The sequence below is a fragment of the Anomaloglossus baeobatrachus genome, chromosome 1 (assembly GCF_048569485.1).
Source record: "Anomaloglossus baeobatrachus isolate aAnoBae1 chromosome 1, aAnoBae1.hap1, whole genome shotgun sequence".
Classification (NCBI taxonomy): Eukaryota; Metazoa; Chordata; class Amphibia; order Anura; family Aromobatidae; genus Anomaloglossus; species Anomaloglossus baeobatrachus.
The window spans coordinates 65,153,414-65,168,577 of NC_134353.1; the positions used below are offsets into that span (position 1 = coordinate 65,153,414).

At 50.4% G+C, this 15,164-nt stretch overlaps 1 protein-coding gene across 2 annotated transcripts in view; it reads left to right on the forward strand.

Moving 5' to 3' along the window:
* The window catches only part of FAM193A (family with sequence similarity 193 member A), a 239,018-nt gene that overhangs the window by 206,825 nt on the left and 17,029 nt on the right, over positions 1–15,164 (forward strand). For both annotated transcript variants that reach the window (XM_075346817.1, XM_075346818.1), the window contains one exon: positions 1,349–2,150. In XM_075346817.1, coding sequence (XP_075202932.1) covers positions 1,349–2,150 — 802 coding nt within the window. The remainder of the gene's footprint in view (positions 1–1,348; positions 2,151–15,164) is intronic.

Consider the following 15,164-nt stretch of genomic DNA (forward strand, 5'->3'; position numbering starts at 1 on the left):
CAGCATCCTAGCTCCAGTATAGCACTGGCTTTACTTTATATATGAAACTCCTACTGGTTGGCTCCCTTTTAAGTGTTTTGGGTTTTTGTTTTGTGCCCCAAAGGGTACAATGAATCACAAATTCAACCACATCTGATTTTTTTTTTTTTTTTTTGTGCGACTCCATTTTTGTGTATGTAGCAGCTATACCTGGAGAACTTTGGTCGTACGGCAGGCGCGGCAGGCCCCATGACCGGAGTCACCAAGTAACCCTAGCCTTACAGATCAAATCACTACTGTATAAGGTGCAGGGTTGTAAGGCAGAACTGAAGCTATGCTTATTTACAGGCCCATACATGTCATTGGCTGGAATAGAGGTGTAATGTATCCTCAGATCTATACCATATAATGTCCATGTAGTGGCAATTACTGCTCTTTCGCCTGTAATGTTCCTTTGATCACTTCTTGAGATTACGTATTTTTCAGATTATAAAACGTACTTTTTCTCCCAAAAAATTGGTAGGAAAATGAGGGGTGCATCTTATAATCTGAATACACCTTACCCGGGAGGTGGTGGAGCGGTGACGCAGGAGGCAGGTGCTGTGCTGAGGCCTGCGGAATGGGCAGTGAGGCAAGGGCATTCTGAAAATGTCAGCGGTGCAGGGTTCAAATAATGGCACCCAAAGGTGGCGCATGCTCAGATGGAGCTCTCAGCTCAAGATCTCATCTGCGCATGCGCCGCCTCCGGCTCATTAATCTCTCATCAGCGGACTTAAGGAAAATGACGCCAGGAAGTGGCGCGTGCACAGATGAAATCTCAGCTTGTCATTGAGCTAATGGCTCAATCTGCGCACGCGCCGACTCTGGGTGCCATTTCTTGTCAGCCCACATTGCCACCAGTTTCTGTAAGTTGTCTGCCTCACAGCATCTGGAGCACCCACCGGCCGTACCGCCCGCAGCATTGACCAGCTCCTCCACCGCCCCTGCCTCCTGTGACTCCACTCCACCACCGCTGCCATCCGCCCCCCGCGGTAAGGGACCACTGGATTGTAAGACAGACCCAATCTTTTATTTTTTTTTCTTGGGGTGCGTTTCATAAACCGAAAAATATGGTATTTTACTGCACTGAACCTTAAATGTTGGAGAACATCCATACTGAAAGGGTTATTTAAGTTGTTACCTATACATTGGGCAGATAACTTGATCAGTGGAGGGGGTGTGATCAATAGGAACCTCAAGAACTTGGCTCTAAATTGCATCTTCAGATTGGAGTGTAAATATTTAAGGTATTCTTCATGGTAAAGTGCATGCGTCATAACAGAAAACCTTTAATAATGTCATCTATATTTATTAATTTGTTTTAACACAGCTGGAGGAAAAAATGCGTCAAGAAGCTGAACTCCATGAACGGGAAGTCTGTCGTCTCATAGAAGAGCAGGAACGAGAGGACGAAGAGAGGTTCAAACAGGAACTTCAGCGGCACCAGGAGTGTCAGGCGCTCAAGAAGAAGAAAAAGGATCGCTCTAATAAGGACTGTCACAAATCTGAGCGACACACACACAACTTTCTCCGCAGTAAAGAAGCCTCCACCGAGGTTATTCCCAACGGGATACTAGAGCAGGAAACCATATCCGTTCCTCTACCCTCCAGGCAGTGTCACAAAACCGAGCCAAGTCCGTTATTAGAGGCCATGAACGAGCTCTCAAATCACACAAATGGCAGGGACTTAAAATCCTACACCGCAAAAGAAGTGAAGGCAAAACAGCAAGAGCAGCTCTCCCTCCTCCTCGACTTAGTCCAACAAAAAGAAAATCATATTAAGCAGAAGCCGAAGGTCGCAAAGCTCTGCCCGGAACAAGGTAAAAAGTCTGAGGCCCCCAAAATGTCCGAACTCCAACCAAAACCGAAAAACCAAAGCGAAGCCAAAGTCCGAGCCGTGGAAGTCACACCTTTGGTTGAGCAGAAGAAAGAAGAGAAGAAGGCCACAAATGGTAACAACAAGAAACAGCTAAACTTTATAAAGGAGGACAAACCCCCAGCACCCTGTGAAACCACCATCATTGGGGAGCAGCAGAACAACAAGCCCCCGATCACCGCAGATTCCCCGCAGCCAAAGGGGAAAAGCAAGAGGAATAAGAAGAAGAAAGGAGAAAAAGTGAATAATTCAATTGGTAAGTGGTATTAAGCTGCTGATCCACAAGGGTTCCGATGTAAGGCTATGTTCACATTTCCGTTGTTTTCCGTTGTTTTGCATCAGTCACAAATTGAGGAATCTGTTTTTTCCCCATAGACTTCTATTAGTGACGGATTGTGGCTGATGGCCCTGTGTTGCATCCGCCGCCTGACGATCAGTTGTTTACTGACCGACCGTCAGGCGGGAGCAACACTGTGTGTAACGTTTTTTTTTTTTTTTTTGTGTGCAGTGGATCGTTTTTTTTACTGTGAGCATGTGCACAGTAATAAAACCCATGATCCACTGTAAATGCAGTTCCAGTTCCAGCGGCCGGAACGATCAGCTGATCGCCCGGCCGCCGGCTTTTGTGAGTAATCAGCTGATCGCCTGGCGGACGACTTTTCTGAGCGCTGATTGCTCAGAAACGCCGGCCACTGGGCGATCAGCTGATTGCTCACAAAAGACGGCACCCGGATGATCAGCTGATCGCTCAGAAAACCCGTCCGGCTTATGTGAGCAATCAGCTGTTTGCCCCGCGGCTGGCTGTGAACGAGCAGCTGTTCGCCCGGCGGCTGGCTGTGAGCAATCAGCTGTTCGCCCGGCGGCTGGCTGTGAAACGATCAGCTGTTCGCCCGGCGGCTGGCTGTGAACGATCAGCTGTTCGCCCGGCGGCTGGCTGTGAACGATCAGCTGTTCGCCCGGCGGCTGGCTGTGAACTATCAGCTGTTCGCCCGGCGGCTGGCTGTGAACGATCAGCTGTTCGCCCGGCGGCTGGCTGTGAACGATCAGCTGTTCGCCCGGCGGCTGGCTGTGAACGATCAGCTGTTCGCCCGGCGGCTGGCTGTGAACGATCAGCTGTTCGCCCGCCGTTCAGATGCGCTCTTTGTCCTTGTCGCTGGCCAGCGTAAGGGCTCGCAGGCCTCCAAGTCAACCTTGGCTCGATGGATCAAGGAACCGATTCTTGAAGCCTACCGTTCTTCGGGGCTTCCGATTCCTTCGGGGCTGAAAGCCCATTCTACCAGAGCCGTGGGTGCGTCCTGGCCATTGCGACACCGAGCTACGGCTCAACAGGTGTGTCAGGCAGCTACCTGGTCTAGTCTGCACACTTTCACGAAACACTATCAGGTGCATACCTATGCTTCGGCAGACGCCAGTCTAGGTAGGCGAGTCCTTCAGGCGGCGGTTGCCCACCTGTAGGAAGGGGCCGGTTTTCGGCTATCTTTTATTGAGGTATTTTTTACCCACCCAGGGATTGCTTTTGGACATCCCAATTGACTGGGTCTCCCAATGGAGCGACAAAGAAGAAGGGAATTTTGTTTACTTACCGTAAATTCCTTTTCTTCTAGCTCCTATTGGGAGACCCAGCACCCGCCCCTGTTCCCTTCGGGCTGTTGTTCTTTTGTGTACACATGTTGTTCATGTTGAATTGTTCTTTTGGTTCATGTTTTCAGTTCTCCGAACATCCTTCGGATTGAATTTACCTTAGACCAATTTATAAGTTCCTCCTTCCTGCTTTTGCACCAAAACTGAGGAGCCCGTGATGCACGGGAGGGTGTATAGGCAGAGGGGAGGGGGTTACACTTTTTAAAGTGTAATGCTTTGTGTGGCCTCCGGAGGCAGTAGCTATACACCGAGCGGATTCTGCAGTGGGTGGAAGTCACAGGCTCCACCATCTCCGCAGTTCACATCCCGGGCGTGGAAAACTGGGAAGCAGATTTTCTCAGTCGTCAGGGCATGGACGCGGGGGAATGGTCTCTTCATCCAGACGTGTTTCGAGAGATCTGTCGCCGCTGGGGAACACCGGACGTCGATCTCATGGCATCGAGACACAAGAACAAGGTCCCGGCCTTCATGGCACGGTCTCAGGATCACAGAGCTCTGGCAGCGGACGCTCTGGTCCAGGATTGGTCGCAGTTTCGACTGCCATATGTGTTTCCCCCTCTGGCAATGCTGCCCAGAGTACTATGCAAGATCCGGTCCGACTGCCGTCGCGCCATTCTCGTCGCTCCAGACTGGCCGAGGCGGTCGTGGTATCCGGATCTGTGGCATCTCACGGTGGGTCAACCGTGGGCACTTCCAGACCGCCCAGACTTGCTGTCACAAGGCCCGTTTTTCCATCTGAATTCTGTGGCCCTCAACCTGACTGTGTGGCCATTGAGTCCTGGCTCCTAGCGTCTTCAGGGTTATCTCAGGATGTAATTGCCACCATGAGACAAGCCAGGAAGCCAACGTCCGCCAAAATCTATTACAGGTCTTGGCAACTTTTCTTATCCTGGTGCTCTGATAACGGTTTGTCTCCATGGCCGTTTGCTTTACCCACATTCCTTTCATTCCTACAATCTGGAATGGACAAGGGTTTGTCCCTCGGCTCTCTCAAGGGCCAAGTGTCGGCGCTCTCCGTGTTTATTCAAAAGCGTCTAGCCAGGCTTCCGCAGGTCCGCACGTTCCTGCAAGGGGTTTGCCACATGGTCCCAGCTTACAAACGTCCGTTGGGTCCTTGGGATCTTAACAGGGTTCTGACGGCTCTTCAAAAGCCGCCTTTTGAGCCGCTGCGGGATGTTTCTCTGTCCCGTCTTTCTCAGAAGGTGGCCTTCCTGGTGGCAGTCACATCACTTCGGAGAGTGTCTGAGCTTGCAGCGCTGCCATGCAAAGCCCCCTTCCTGGTTTTTCACCAGGATAAGGTGGTTCTGCGTCCTGTCCCGGAATTTCTTCCTAAGGTGGTATCCCCCTTTCATCTAAATCAGGATATCTCCTTGCCTTCCTTTTGCCCTAATCCAATTCACCAGTGTGAAAAGGATTTGCACTCTTTGGATCTAGTGAGAGCACTCCGGTTCTACGCGTCTCGCACGGCGCCCCTGCGCCGTTCAGACGCGCTCTTTGTCCTTGTCGCTGGCCAGCGTAAGGGCTCTCAGGCCTCCAAGTCAACCTTGGCTTGGTGGATCAAGGAACCGATTCTCGAGGCCTACCGTTCTTCTGGGCTTCCACTTCCTTCAGGGTTGAAAGCCCATTCTACCAGAGCCGTAGGTGCGTCCTGGGCATTGCGGCACCGGGCTACGGTTCAGCAGGTGTGTCAGGCAGCTACCTGGTCTAGTCTGCACACTTTCACGAAACACTATCAGGTGCATACCTATGCTTCGGCAGACGCCAGTCTAGGTAGGCGAGTCCTTCAGGCGGCGGTTGCCCACCTGTAAGAGGGGGGTCGTTTCGGCTCTTTTTATCGAGGTATTCTTTTACCCACCCAGGGACTGCTTTTGGACGTCCCAATTGTCTGGGTCTCCCAATGGAGCGACAAAGAAGGGAATTTTGTTTAATTAACGTAAATTCCTTTTCTTCTAGGTCCTATTGGGAGACCCAGCACCCGCCCCTGTGCCCTTCGGGCTGGTTGTTCTTTTGTGTACACATGTTGTTCATGTTGAATTGTTCTTTTGGTTCATGGTTTTCAGTTCTCCGAACATCCTTCGGATTGAATTTACCTTAGACCAATTTATAAGTTTCCTCCTTCCTGCTTTTGCACCAAAACTGATGAGCCCGTGATGCACGGGAGGGTGTATAGCAGAGGGGAGGGGTTACACTTTTTAAAGTGTAATACTTTGTGTGGCCTCCGGAGGCAGAAGCTTTACACCCAATTGTCTGGGTCTCCCAATAGGAGCTAGAAGAAAAGGAATTTACGGTAAGTAAACAAAATTCCCTTCTTTTCCCCCGCCTAGCACAACTCTAAGGGCCAACAATCAGGATTGATAGCAGCTTCAGGATATCTAGTGGGTGGGTCAGGTTTTACTAGTTATTCCTGCCCCTGCCTGCTATCTGTCCTTCCTCCCCCTGCCTCTCTTATTACAGGAGCAGGTAGGAAGGAGGAAGGACAGACAGGGGCGGGAATAACTATCAAAACTTGACCCACCTATTAGATATTATGTAGCTGCTATCAATCAAGTAACAGTGCATGTCACAAACTTTACTTGCCTAGATTTCAGAAACTAGACATCCAATTTCACAACAAATGGTATGTATAGAATCAGCATGATAGCGCCAGTATAGCACTGGCTTTAGTTTATATAGAAAAATCCTGGCGGTTGGTCCTCTTTAAGCTTATTTTATTTTATTTTTTTTTGTTTCCCCCCGTCCAGTACCAGTTTCTCTTTTTTAGCTTGATAGCTCACTATCTGACATCAAGCAAGGAAATCAGACGCTGAGCTATTAATCAAGCTGAAGAGGCTGATTCTGGGCAGAGAAACCACCTTGGGAGGCAGAATCTCGTTAAGTGCTCTTCCACACCCAGAGCACTTAAAGCCTCATTTGCATATTAATTTTCTGGAATGCTGAACAATATAAAGGTGTTAAAATGTCAAGGGAGAGATTTAGGCAAGACTGCTAATGGAGTCCTTGTTCTGGGCAAATCCAAAGGATGGGTCCAAATTAGCTATCTGTACAGATATAATAAATAACTCAGAAGCAATGACCACAACAAAACGTGTTCACCCTTTTGAGTCAGTGTTGGCGTCTGGCTGGTATATTCTATAGCTCAGATTTTAGTATTACATTTCAACCTTCAGACATGTACAAAAGTATCAATCTGTCTTTTCTCACACATCAAAGCAGTACAGGGAGATGCGTAGGGAATATATAGAAACCCACATTTCATCCCACAGATAATACATTCCCTCTGTGAAACCACTGATAAGCATGAATACCTTCTCTGTTCATTGTACATTTGTCTATTCGTCCTTGATTACCTCTTTCTTGAACATGCAGGTTCGAATCCTATTATGGCGTCTGTGCAATTGTCATATAGACACACAGATAATTATGCAATGACATCTATATTTTGATTATTTACATACACAGATAATCCTATTACATTTGAACGAACAATCTATAGCCCAGGCTACCTTCACAAAAAAACCTGCATACCCATATGTGGTTTGGGGGTGTTGATTTTTCTGACAGAGCACATGGTACGCAGGATTAAGGTGGCCCTGAAGCTGGGCCAAGAGAATCCTCCTGAGGAGGCGGTCATAAGGCTCAGAAACGTGCCTACAGAGATGAATCCCGGAGGATGTGCCTGCAACAACCAGTCACTGTGTGATAAAGTCTGGTCTTGTTCTGTACCACGGTAAAGTCCCTTTGGCCGGACCTTAGTGTAGGTATTGGTTTAACGAAGTTTGGACCAAGTAATATGTAGATTGGCGAACATGGAAGCCACCAAGAAAACAGTCTAGATATTGGATGATGTAGTGTACTCTTGCCAAGAATGAGACCTTGTGCCTCACCGTGGAGTTGTTGACAGCAGTTGTTGAAAGACGTTAGTGGATAAGTCAAAGAACTGCAACCATGTGCCGATTCACATGTTCCTTTTTTGAAGGACAGATATGATTAAAAAAAAAACCTTCCCACAGTAATGAGACCCAAAACAGTCATTCCCTGAGAAAGAAACACCCAGAATAAATAATGCAAATCTTGGCCTGAAGGCCAGACAAAATAGTCTTTATAGAAAGGTCTGAGGAATCAGAAAAAAAAAAACCGTGTGCTTCCCATATGAGTGCGTCATATATTAAAACCTCGGCGTAATAAAGGTGCCTGCCAGCCCAAAAGGAAGGTGTTTTACTTTTATCTTGTTACTCAAGATGAGAAACTGTGGAAAGAAAATCGTAATAGGGTCTTACCCCAAAAAAGGGGATGAAGATATGTAATAAAAACACACTCACCTATAATGGTTGTGCCAGTCACAACCACTATACAGGCATATATAAGATCCAGGTCCAGGCAGCAGTCCCAAAGTTGGCTGATAACAGAGAGTGATAGAAGGGTCTTAATTCCGCGCCAAGGACTCAAAGGATCCAGGAAGAGATTAATGCTTCTTTAATAACATGCACAAGTCTACGCGTTTCTGGAGACCCAGCTCCCTTCATCAGGACATTGGCAAGAGAACATCAAATCTGGTTTCAAGTGAGATGGTGAAGTATAAAAGCATGCATGGTCATTGCATGCTTTTATACTTCACCATCTCACTTGAAACCAGATTTGATGTTCTCTTGCCAATGTCCTGATGAAGGGAGCTGTGTCTCCAGAAACGCGTAGACTTGTGCATGTTATTAAAGAAGCATTAATCTCTTCCTGGATCCTTTGAGTCCTTGGCGCGGAATTAAGACTCTTCTTCTATCACTCTCTGTTATCAACCTTGTTACTCAAGGTAGGGGGCTCTACCAGTAACGTTGGCCTCTCCATCAGCAAGTCTGTGCAATCTGAGGGAGTAGGACGTGAGGGTAGATCTTTAGAGGAAGTTCTCGTTATGTGGCAAATGGAGCGGGCGGTAATCTGAGGCACAATTGGCCTTGAGAGATTGACAGGGGCAACTCTAGGACTGAGCGATCGTGGATTATCTGCCTGCTAAGAGGGCAGGATCCCAGCTCGAGTTTAATATTGGAGCCAGAGAGGTTTACAATGGAGATTTGGTAACATGGCTTCTCACGTGGGTGGTAGAAATATGGTCTTCAATGCGTACGCTGAGATCTAGAGAGTCCAGAACAAAATGATTGCATTTATTTTCTTCGGCGCTCCATTGGGAGACCCAGACGATTGGGTGTATAGCTACTGCCTCCGGAGGCCACACAAAGTATTACACTAAAAAGTGTAAGGCCCCTCCCCTTCTGCATATACACCCCCCGTGGATCACGGGCTGCTTCAGTCAGTTTTCATGCTTTGTGCGAAGGAGGTCAGACATCCACGCATAGCTCCACTGTTTTTAGTCAGCAGCAGCTGCTGACTATGTCGGATGGAAGAAAAGAGGGCCCATACTAGGGCCCCCAGCATGCTCCCTTCTCACCCCACTTTTGTCGGGTGTTTGTTAAGGTTGAGGTACCCATTGCGGGTACGGAGGCTGGAGCCCACATGCTGTTTTCCTTCCCCATCCCCCCTCGGGGCTCTGGGTGAAGTGGGATCTTACCGGTCTCCAGGCACTGAGACCGGGCTCCATCCACAGACCCGGAGATCCTGCTGGATATGGAGCTGGGTATCGTCGGGGACAGGGCCCTGCTACATTAAGGTACTCTGTGTCCCTGTACACATCGCGCACACACACACCAGCATTGCTGGGAGTGCTAGTGCGCCGGGGACAACAGCGCTGAGCGCTTGTGCTATTATTCACTGCAGCTTAGCTGAGTGAATTTATGTGTTAGAAACTGCCGCGCCGGCCGCTGCGGGGTGTTTTACACTGTGGCGCGGCTGGGACTTGTGGTGCGCCGGGGACTTCCGCGCTGGCCGTGCACATAGGACGGCCGCGCTTATTACTCGAGTCCCCGGCTTTGCGGCCTAGTTTTCGCTTCGTTCCCGCCCCCAGCCCTGCCAGTCAGGGGAGGGGCGGGACGCTGTACAGACAGTCAGCGCCGAGAGCTGGAGTCTGCTTTGCATTCTCCAGCCCCCTTCACTGGACACAGGGGGACGCCAGTTTCCCGCTCTTGTCTGGGGCACGCCCACGGCCCGCCCCTCTTCACAAGACGCCGGCAGCCATTCCTGCACGCAGTCTGGGCTGGAGAAGGGAGACAAGCTCTGGGCAACCAGTCACAGGATTCGGGCGACCACACACCCGCCTTTGTGCGGGCGGTAAGCAGCACCTGAAGTGCTGACCCCACTAATGCCATTTGTACTTTATGCCTAGATGGCTAGACTACAGCAGCAAAAAGCAAGGGTGCTAAGGCACAGGCTTTCTAGGCTGCTTGTATTGCATGTGCTGAAGTGTTCATTTGTACTTTATGCTGGTATGCTATACACTGCACTGTACGGTCGCTATTCTTGGCTATATACTCCTAGATGGCTGGACAACAGCAGCAAAAAAGCAAGGGTGCTAAGGCACAGGCTTTCTATGCTGCTTGTACTGCATGTGCTGAAGTGTTCATTTGTACTTTCTGCTTGTATGCGATACATTGCACTGTACGGTCGCTATTCTTGGCTATATGCTTCTAGATGGCTAGACAACAGCAGCAAAAAAGAAAGGGTGCCAAGGCACAGGCTTTCTATGCTGCTTGTACTGCACGTGATACTGTTCCACACGGCAGGTCCCACTGTCCCCATTGTGTGCAATGCTCCCCTGTAGCACTTGGTCAGCCGGGGTCTCTGCTAGAGGTGGCTAAAGGAACCACCTGTGAACCCTGTCCAGGGACAGGGACGGAGTTGCAGTTTCGGCGGATAGGTCTGTGACTGTGACTAACATCTTAGAGACTTTGCAGTCCAGACGGACCATGGGCAATGTTGATACGCCCTCATTTGGAACAAATCAGTGCTCCGGGGGGGTCCCATGCATCCCAGGGCGCAGACTCTGACACGGACGACAGTCCCAGACAGTCTAAGCGAGCTCGCTGGGAGCGGCACTCGGCTTCATCACTGGTTAGGGTCCCAGCGGGACTCTCTGTATGATGAGGCAGACGTAGCTGATCAGGACTCTGATCCTGAGACCGCTCTCAATCCGGATACTCCGGATGGTGACGCCATAGTGAATGATCTTCTAGCGTCCATCAAGGGAATGTTGGATATTTCTCCCTCAGCTCCTCCGGTGGAGGAGTCAGCTTCACAGCAGGAGAAATCCCTTTTCAGTATCTCAAGCGTATATTGAGTACTTTTCTGGCCACTCTGACTTCAGAGAAGCAATCCGGAAACACCACACTTATCCAGATAAGCGTTCTCCAATCGTATTAAGGATACACGTTATCCTTTTTTCTCCCTGACGTGGTCAAGCGCTGGACCCAGTGTCCAAAGGTGGATTCCCCTATTTCCAGGCTTGCGGCTAGATCCATAGTTGCAGTGGAAGATGGGACTTCACTTAAAGATGCCATTGACAGACAGATGGTCCTCTGGTTGAATTCTGTCTATGAAGCTATCGGCGTGTCGGTTGCTCCGGCATTCGCAGCCGTATGGGCATTCCAAGCTTTTTCAGCTGGTCTTGCGCACGTGGACACTGTCACATGTACATCTGTGCCGCAGATGGCGTCCTTAACCTCGCAATGTCTGCATTGCGACTTACGCTATTAATGCTGTCCTGCACTCTACGAGCCGTACGTCAGTGGCGTCCGCCAACTCCGTGGTTTTACGCAGAGCCTTGTGGTTGAGGGAATGGAAAGCAGATTCTGCTTCCAAAAAAGTGCTTAACCAGTTTGCCGTTATCTGGTGACAGACTGTTTGGTGAGCGATTCGATGCAATCATTAAACAGTCCAAGGGTAAGGACTCTTCCTTACACCAGCCCAGATCAAACAACCCAACAGAGGAAGGGACAGTCGAGGTTTCGGTCCTTCCCAGGCTCGGGCAGGTCCCAATTGTCCTCGTCCAAAAGGACTCAAAAAGCTCAGAGAGGCGCAGATTCCTGGCAGGCTCAATCACGCCCAAGGAAGGCAGCCGGAGGAACCGCTACCAAGGCGGTTTCCTCATGACGTTCAGTTCTCTCTCTCCGCATCCGCGGTCGGTGGCAGACTCTCCCGCTTTGGCGACATTTAGCTGCCACAGGTCAAAGACCGGTGGGTGAGAGACATTTTGTCTCACGTGTACAGGATAGAGTTCTATTCTCGTCCTCCGACTAGATTTTCAGAACTTCCTCACCTCCCGACCGAGCCGATGCTCTTCTGCAGGCAGAAGGAGTGGTAATCCCTGTTCCTCCTCAGGAACAAGATACGGTTTTTACTCCAATCTGGTTGTGGTACCAAAAAACGACGGCTCTTCCGTTCCGTTTTGGACCTAAACCTGCTAAACAAGCACGTGAAAACCAGGCGGTTCCGGATGGAATCCCTCCGCTCCGTCATTGCCTCCATATCTCAAGGAGATTTCCTAGCGTCAATAGACATCAGGATGCTTATCTCCACGTGCCGATTGCTCCAGAGCACCGGCGTTGGCTACGATTCGTTATTGAAGACGAGCATCTTCAGTTCGTAGCCATGCCCTTCGGTCTGGCGACAGCCCCACGGCTTTTCACAAGTTCATGGCAGCAGTGGGAGTAGTCCTGCACTCTCAGGGTCACTCTGTGATCCCTTACTTGGACGATCTACTTGTCAAGGCACCCTCTCAAGAGGCATGCCAACACAGCCTGAACGTGGCGCTGGAGACTCTCCAGAGTTTCGGGTGGATCATAAACTTTTCAAAGTTAAATCTGACACCGACCCAATCGCTGACATATCTTGGCATGGAGCTTCACACTCTCTCAGCGATAGTGCAGCTCCCGCTGGACATACAGCGTTCACTACAGACGGGGGTGCAGTCTCTCCTTCAAGGCCAGTCACACCCCTTAAGACGCCTCATGCAGAGGCAGTCCTTTTCGCGCGGTTTCATCTGCGTCCACTTCTATAGGACATTCTTCGCCAATGGGATGGGAAGTCAACGTCCCTAGACAGGAACGTACCCCTTTCTCAGACGGGCAAGGACTCTCTTCAGAGGAGTCCACCCTTCAGATCAATGTTCTGGAAATCTGGGCAGGGTATCTTGCCCCGCAAGCCTTCCAGCAGAGGCTGGAAGGCAAACAGATCCGAATTCAGTCGGACAACTTCGCAGCGGTGGCATACATCAACCACCAAGGCGGAACACGCAGTCGGCAAGCCTCCCAGGAAGTCCGGCGGATTCTGATGTGGGTGGAAGACAGATCATACACCATATCCGCAGTTCACATCCCGGGCGTAGAAAACTGGGAAGCAGACTTCCTCAGTCGCCAGGGCATGGACGCAGGGGAATGGTCTCTGCACCCGGACGGGTCTCAAGAAATCTGTAGCCGCTGGGGGAGGCCGGACGTCGACCTAATGGCGTCTCGGCACAACAACAAGGGCCCGATTTTCATGGCGCGGTCTCACGATCAAAGAGCTCTGGCGGCAGGCGCCTTAGTTCAGGATTGGTCGCAGTTCCAGCTACCCTATGTGTTTCCCCCTCTGACACTGTTGCCCAGAGGGCTACGCAAGATCAGCTCCGATTGCCGCCGCGCCATCCTCGTCGCCCCAGACTGGCCGAGGAGGTCGTGGTACCTGCATCTGTGGCATCTCACGGTCGGCCAACCGTGGGCACTACCAGACCGGCCAGACTTACTGTCCCAAGGGCCGTTTTTTCCATCTGAATTCTACAGCCCTGAACCTGACTGGTGGCCATTGAGTCCTGGATCCTGGCGTCTTCAGGATTATCTCAAGACGTCATTGTCACCATGAGACGGGCTAGGAAGCCGACGTCTGCAGAGATCCACCACAAGACGTGGAAGATATTCTTATCTTAGTGCTCTGCTCAGGGAGTGTCTCCCTGGACATGTGCATTGCCTACTTTTCCTTCCTTCCTGCAATCTGGTTTGGGAAAAGGTTTGTCGCTCGGCTCCCTTAACGGACGAGTCCCAGCGCTGTCTGTATTCTTTCAGAAGCGCATAGGGCGACTTCCTCAGGTACGCACGTTCCTGCAGGGGGTTTGTCACATTGTCCCTCCGTACAAGAGGCCGTTAGACCCATGGGATCTGAACAGGGTACTAATTGCTCTCCAGGAGCCGCCCTTTGAGCCTCTGAGGGATGTTTCACTTTCTCGACTTTCACAGAAAGTGGCCTTTTTGGTAGCGGTCACGTCTCTTCAGAGAGTGTCCGAGCTCGCAGCGCGGTCATCCAAAGCTCCCTTCTTGGTGTTTCACCAAGACAAGGTAGTGCTGCGCCTGATTCCGGGGTTTCTCCCTAAGGTGATATCCCCCTTTTCATCTCAGTCAGGATATTTCCTTACCTTCCTTTTGTCCTCATCCAGTTCATCGATATGAATTGGATTTGTATTTGTTGGATCTGATGAGAGCGCTCAGAATCGACATTTCCCGCACGGCGCCCCTGCGCCGCTCGGATGCACCCTTTGTACTTGTCGCTGGTCAGCGCAAAGGGTCGCAGGCTTCCAAATCCACCCTGGCTCGATGGATCAAGGAACCAATTCTTGAAGCCTACCGTTCTGCTGGGCTTACGGTTCCATCAGGGCTGAAGGCCCATTCTACCAGAGCCGTGGGTGCGTCCTGGACATTACGGCACCAGGCTACGGCTCAGCAGGTGTGCCAGGCGGCTACCTGGGCGAGTCTGCACACCTTCACCAAGCGTTATCAGGTGCATGCCTACGCTTAGGCGGATGCCAGCCTAAGTAGAAGAGTCCTGCAGGCGGCGGTTGCCTCCATGTAGGGAAGGGCTGTTTTTACAGTCCAAACTTGAGGTATTAATTTACCCACCCAGGGACTGCTTTTGGACGTCCCAATCGTCTGGGTCTCCCAATGGAGCGCCGAAGAAGAAGGGAATTTTGTTACTTACCGTAAATTCCTTTTCTTCTAGCTCCAATTGGGAGACCCAGCACCCGCCCCTGTTCCTTCGGGATTTTTTGGTTGTTCGGGTACACATGTTCATGTTGAATGGTTTCAGTTCTCCGATGTTCCTTCGGATTGAATTGTTTAACCAGTTATTGGCTTTCCTCCTTCTTGCTTTTGCACTAAAACTGAAGCAGCCCGTGATCCACGGGGGGTGTATATGCAGAAGGGGAGGGGCCTTACACTTTTTAGTGTAATACTTTGTGTGGCCTCTGGAGGCAGTAGCTATACACCCAATCGTCTGGGTCTCCCAATTGGAGCTAGAAGAAAAGGAATTTACGGTAAGTAACAAAATTCCCTTCTTTCTCTTTCGTTTCACTGTGGGACACAGGTCCATAGGGTTGCCCAGTCAAGATCCAGTCGGACAACGCCACGGCGGTGGCGTACATCAACCACCAGGGAGGCACAAGGAGTGTCATGGCAATGAGGTGATGTACGCCACCGCCGTGGCGTTGTCTGACTGGATTCTGACTGGGCAACCCTATGGTCCCGTGTCCCCCAATGAAGACTCAGAGAGAGAGATTTTACGGTGAGTACACAAAAATCCTTCTATTTTTTAATTAAAAATCACTCCAGGGATGGTATAAAATCCTGGAATTTTGCTTCTAATCCAAGTCCCGTCTCATTTTATACTCTCCCTCTGGCAGCTTCATCTTCTATCTCCATAGCTTCTGGCAATCCTCTCTAGCTTG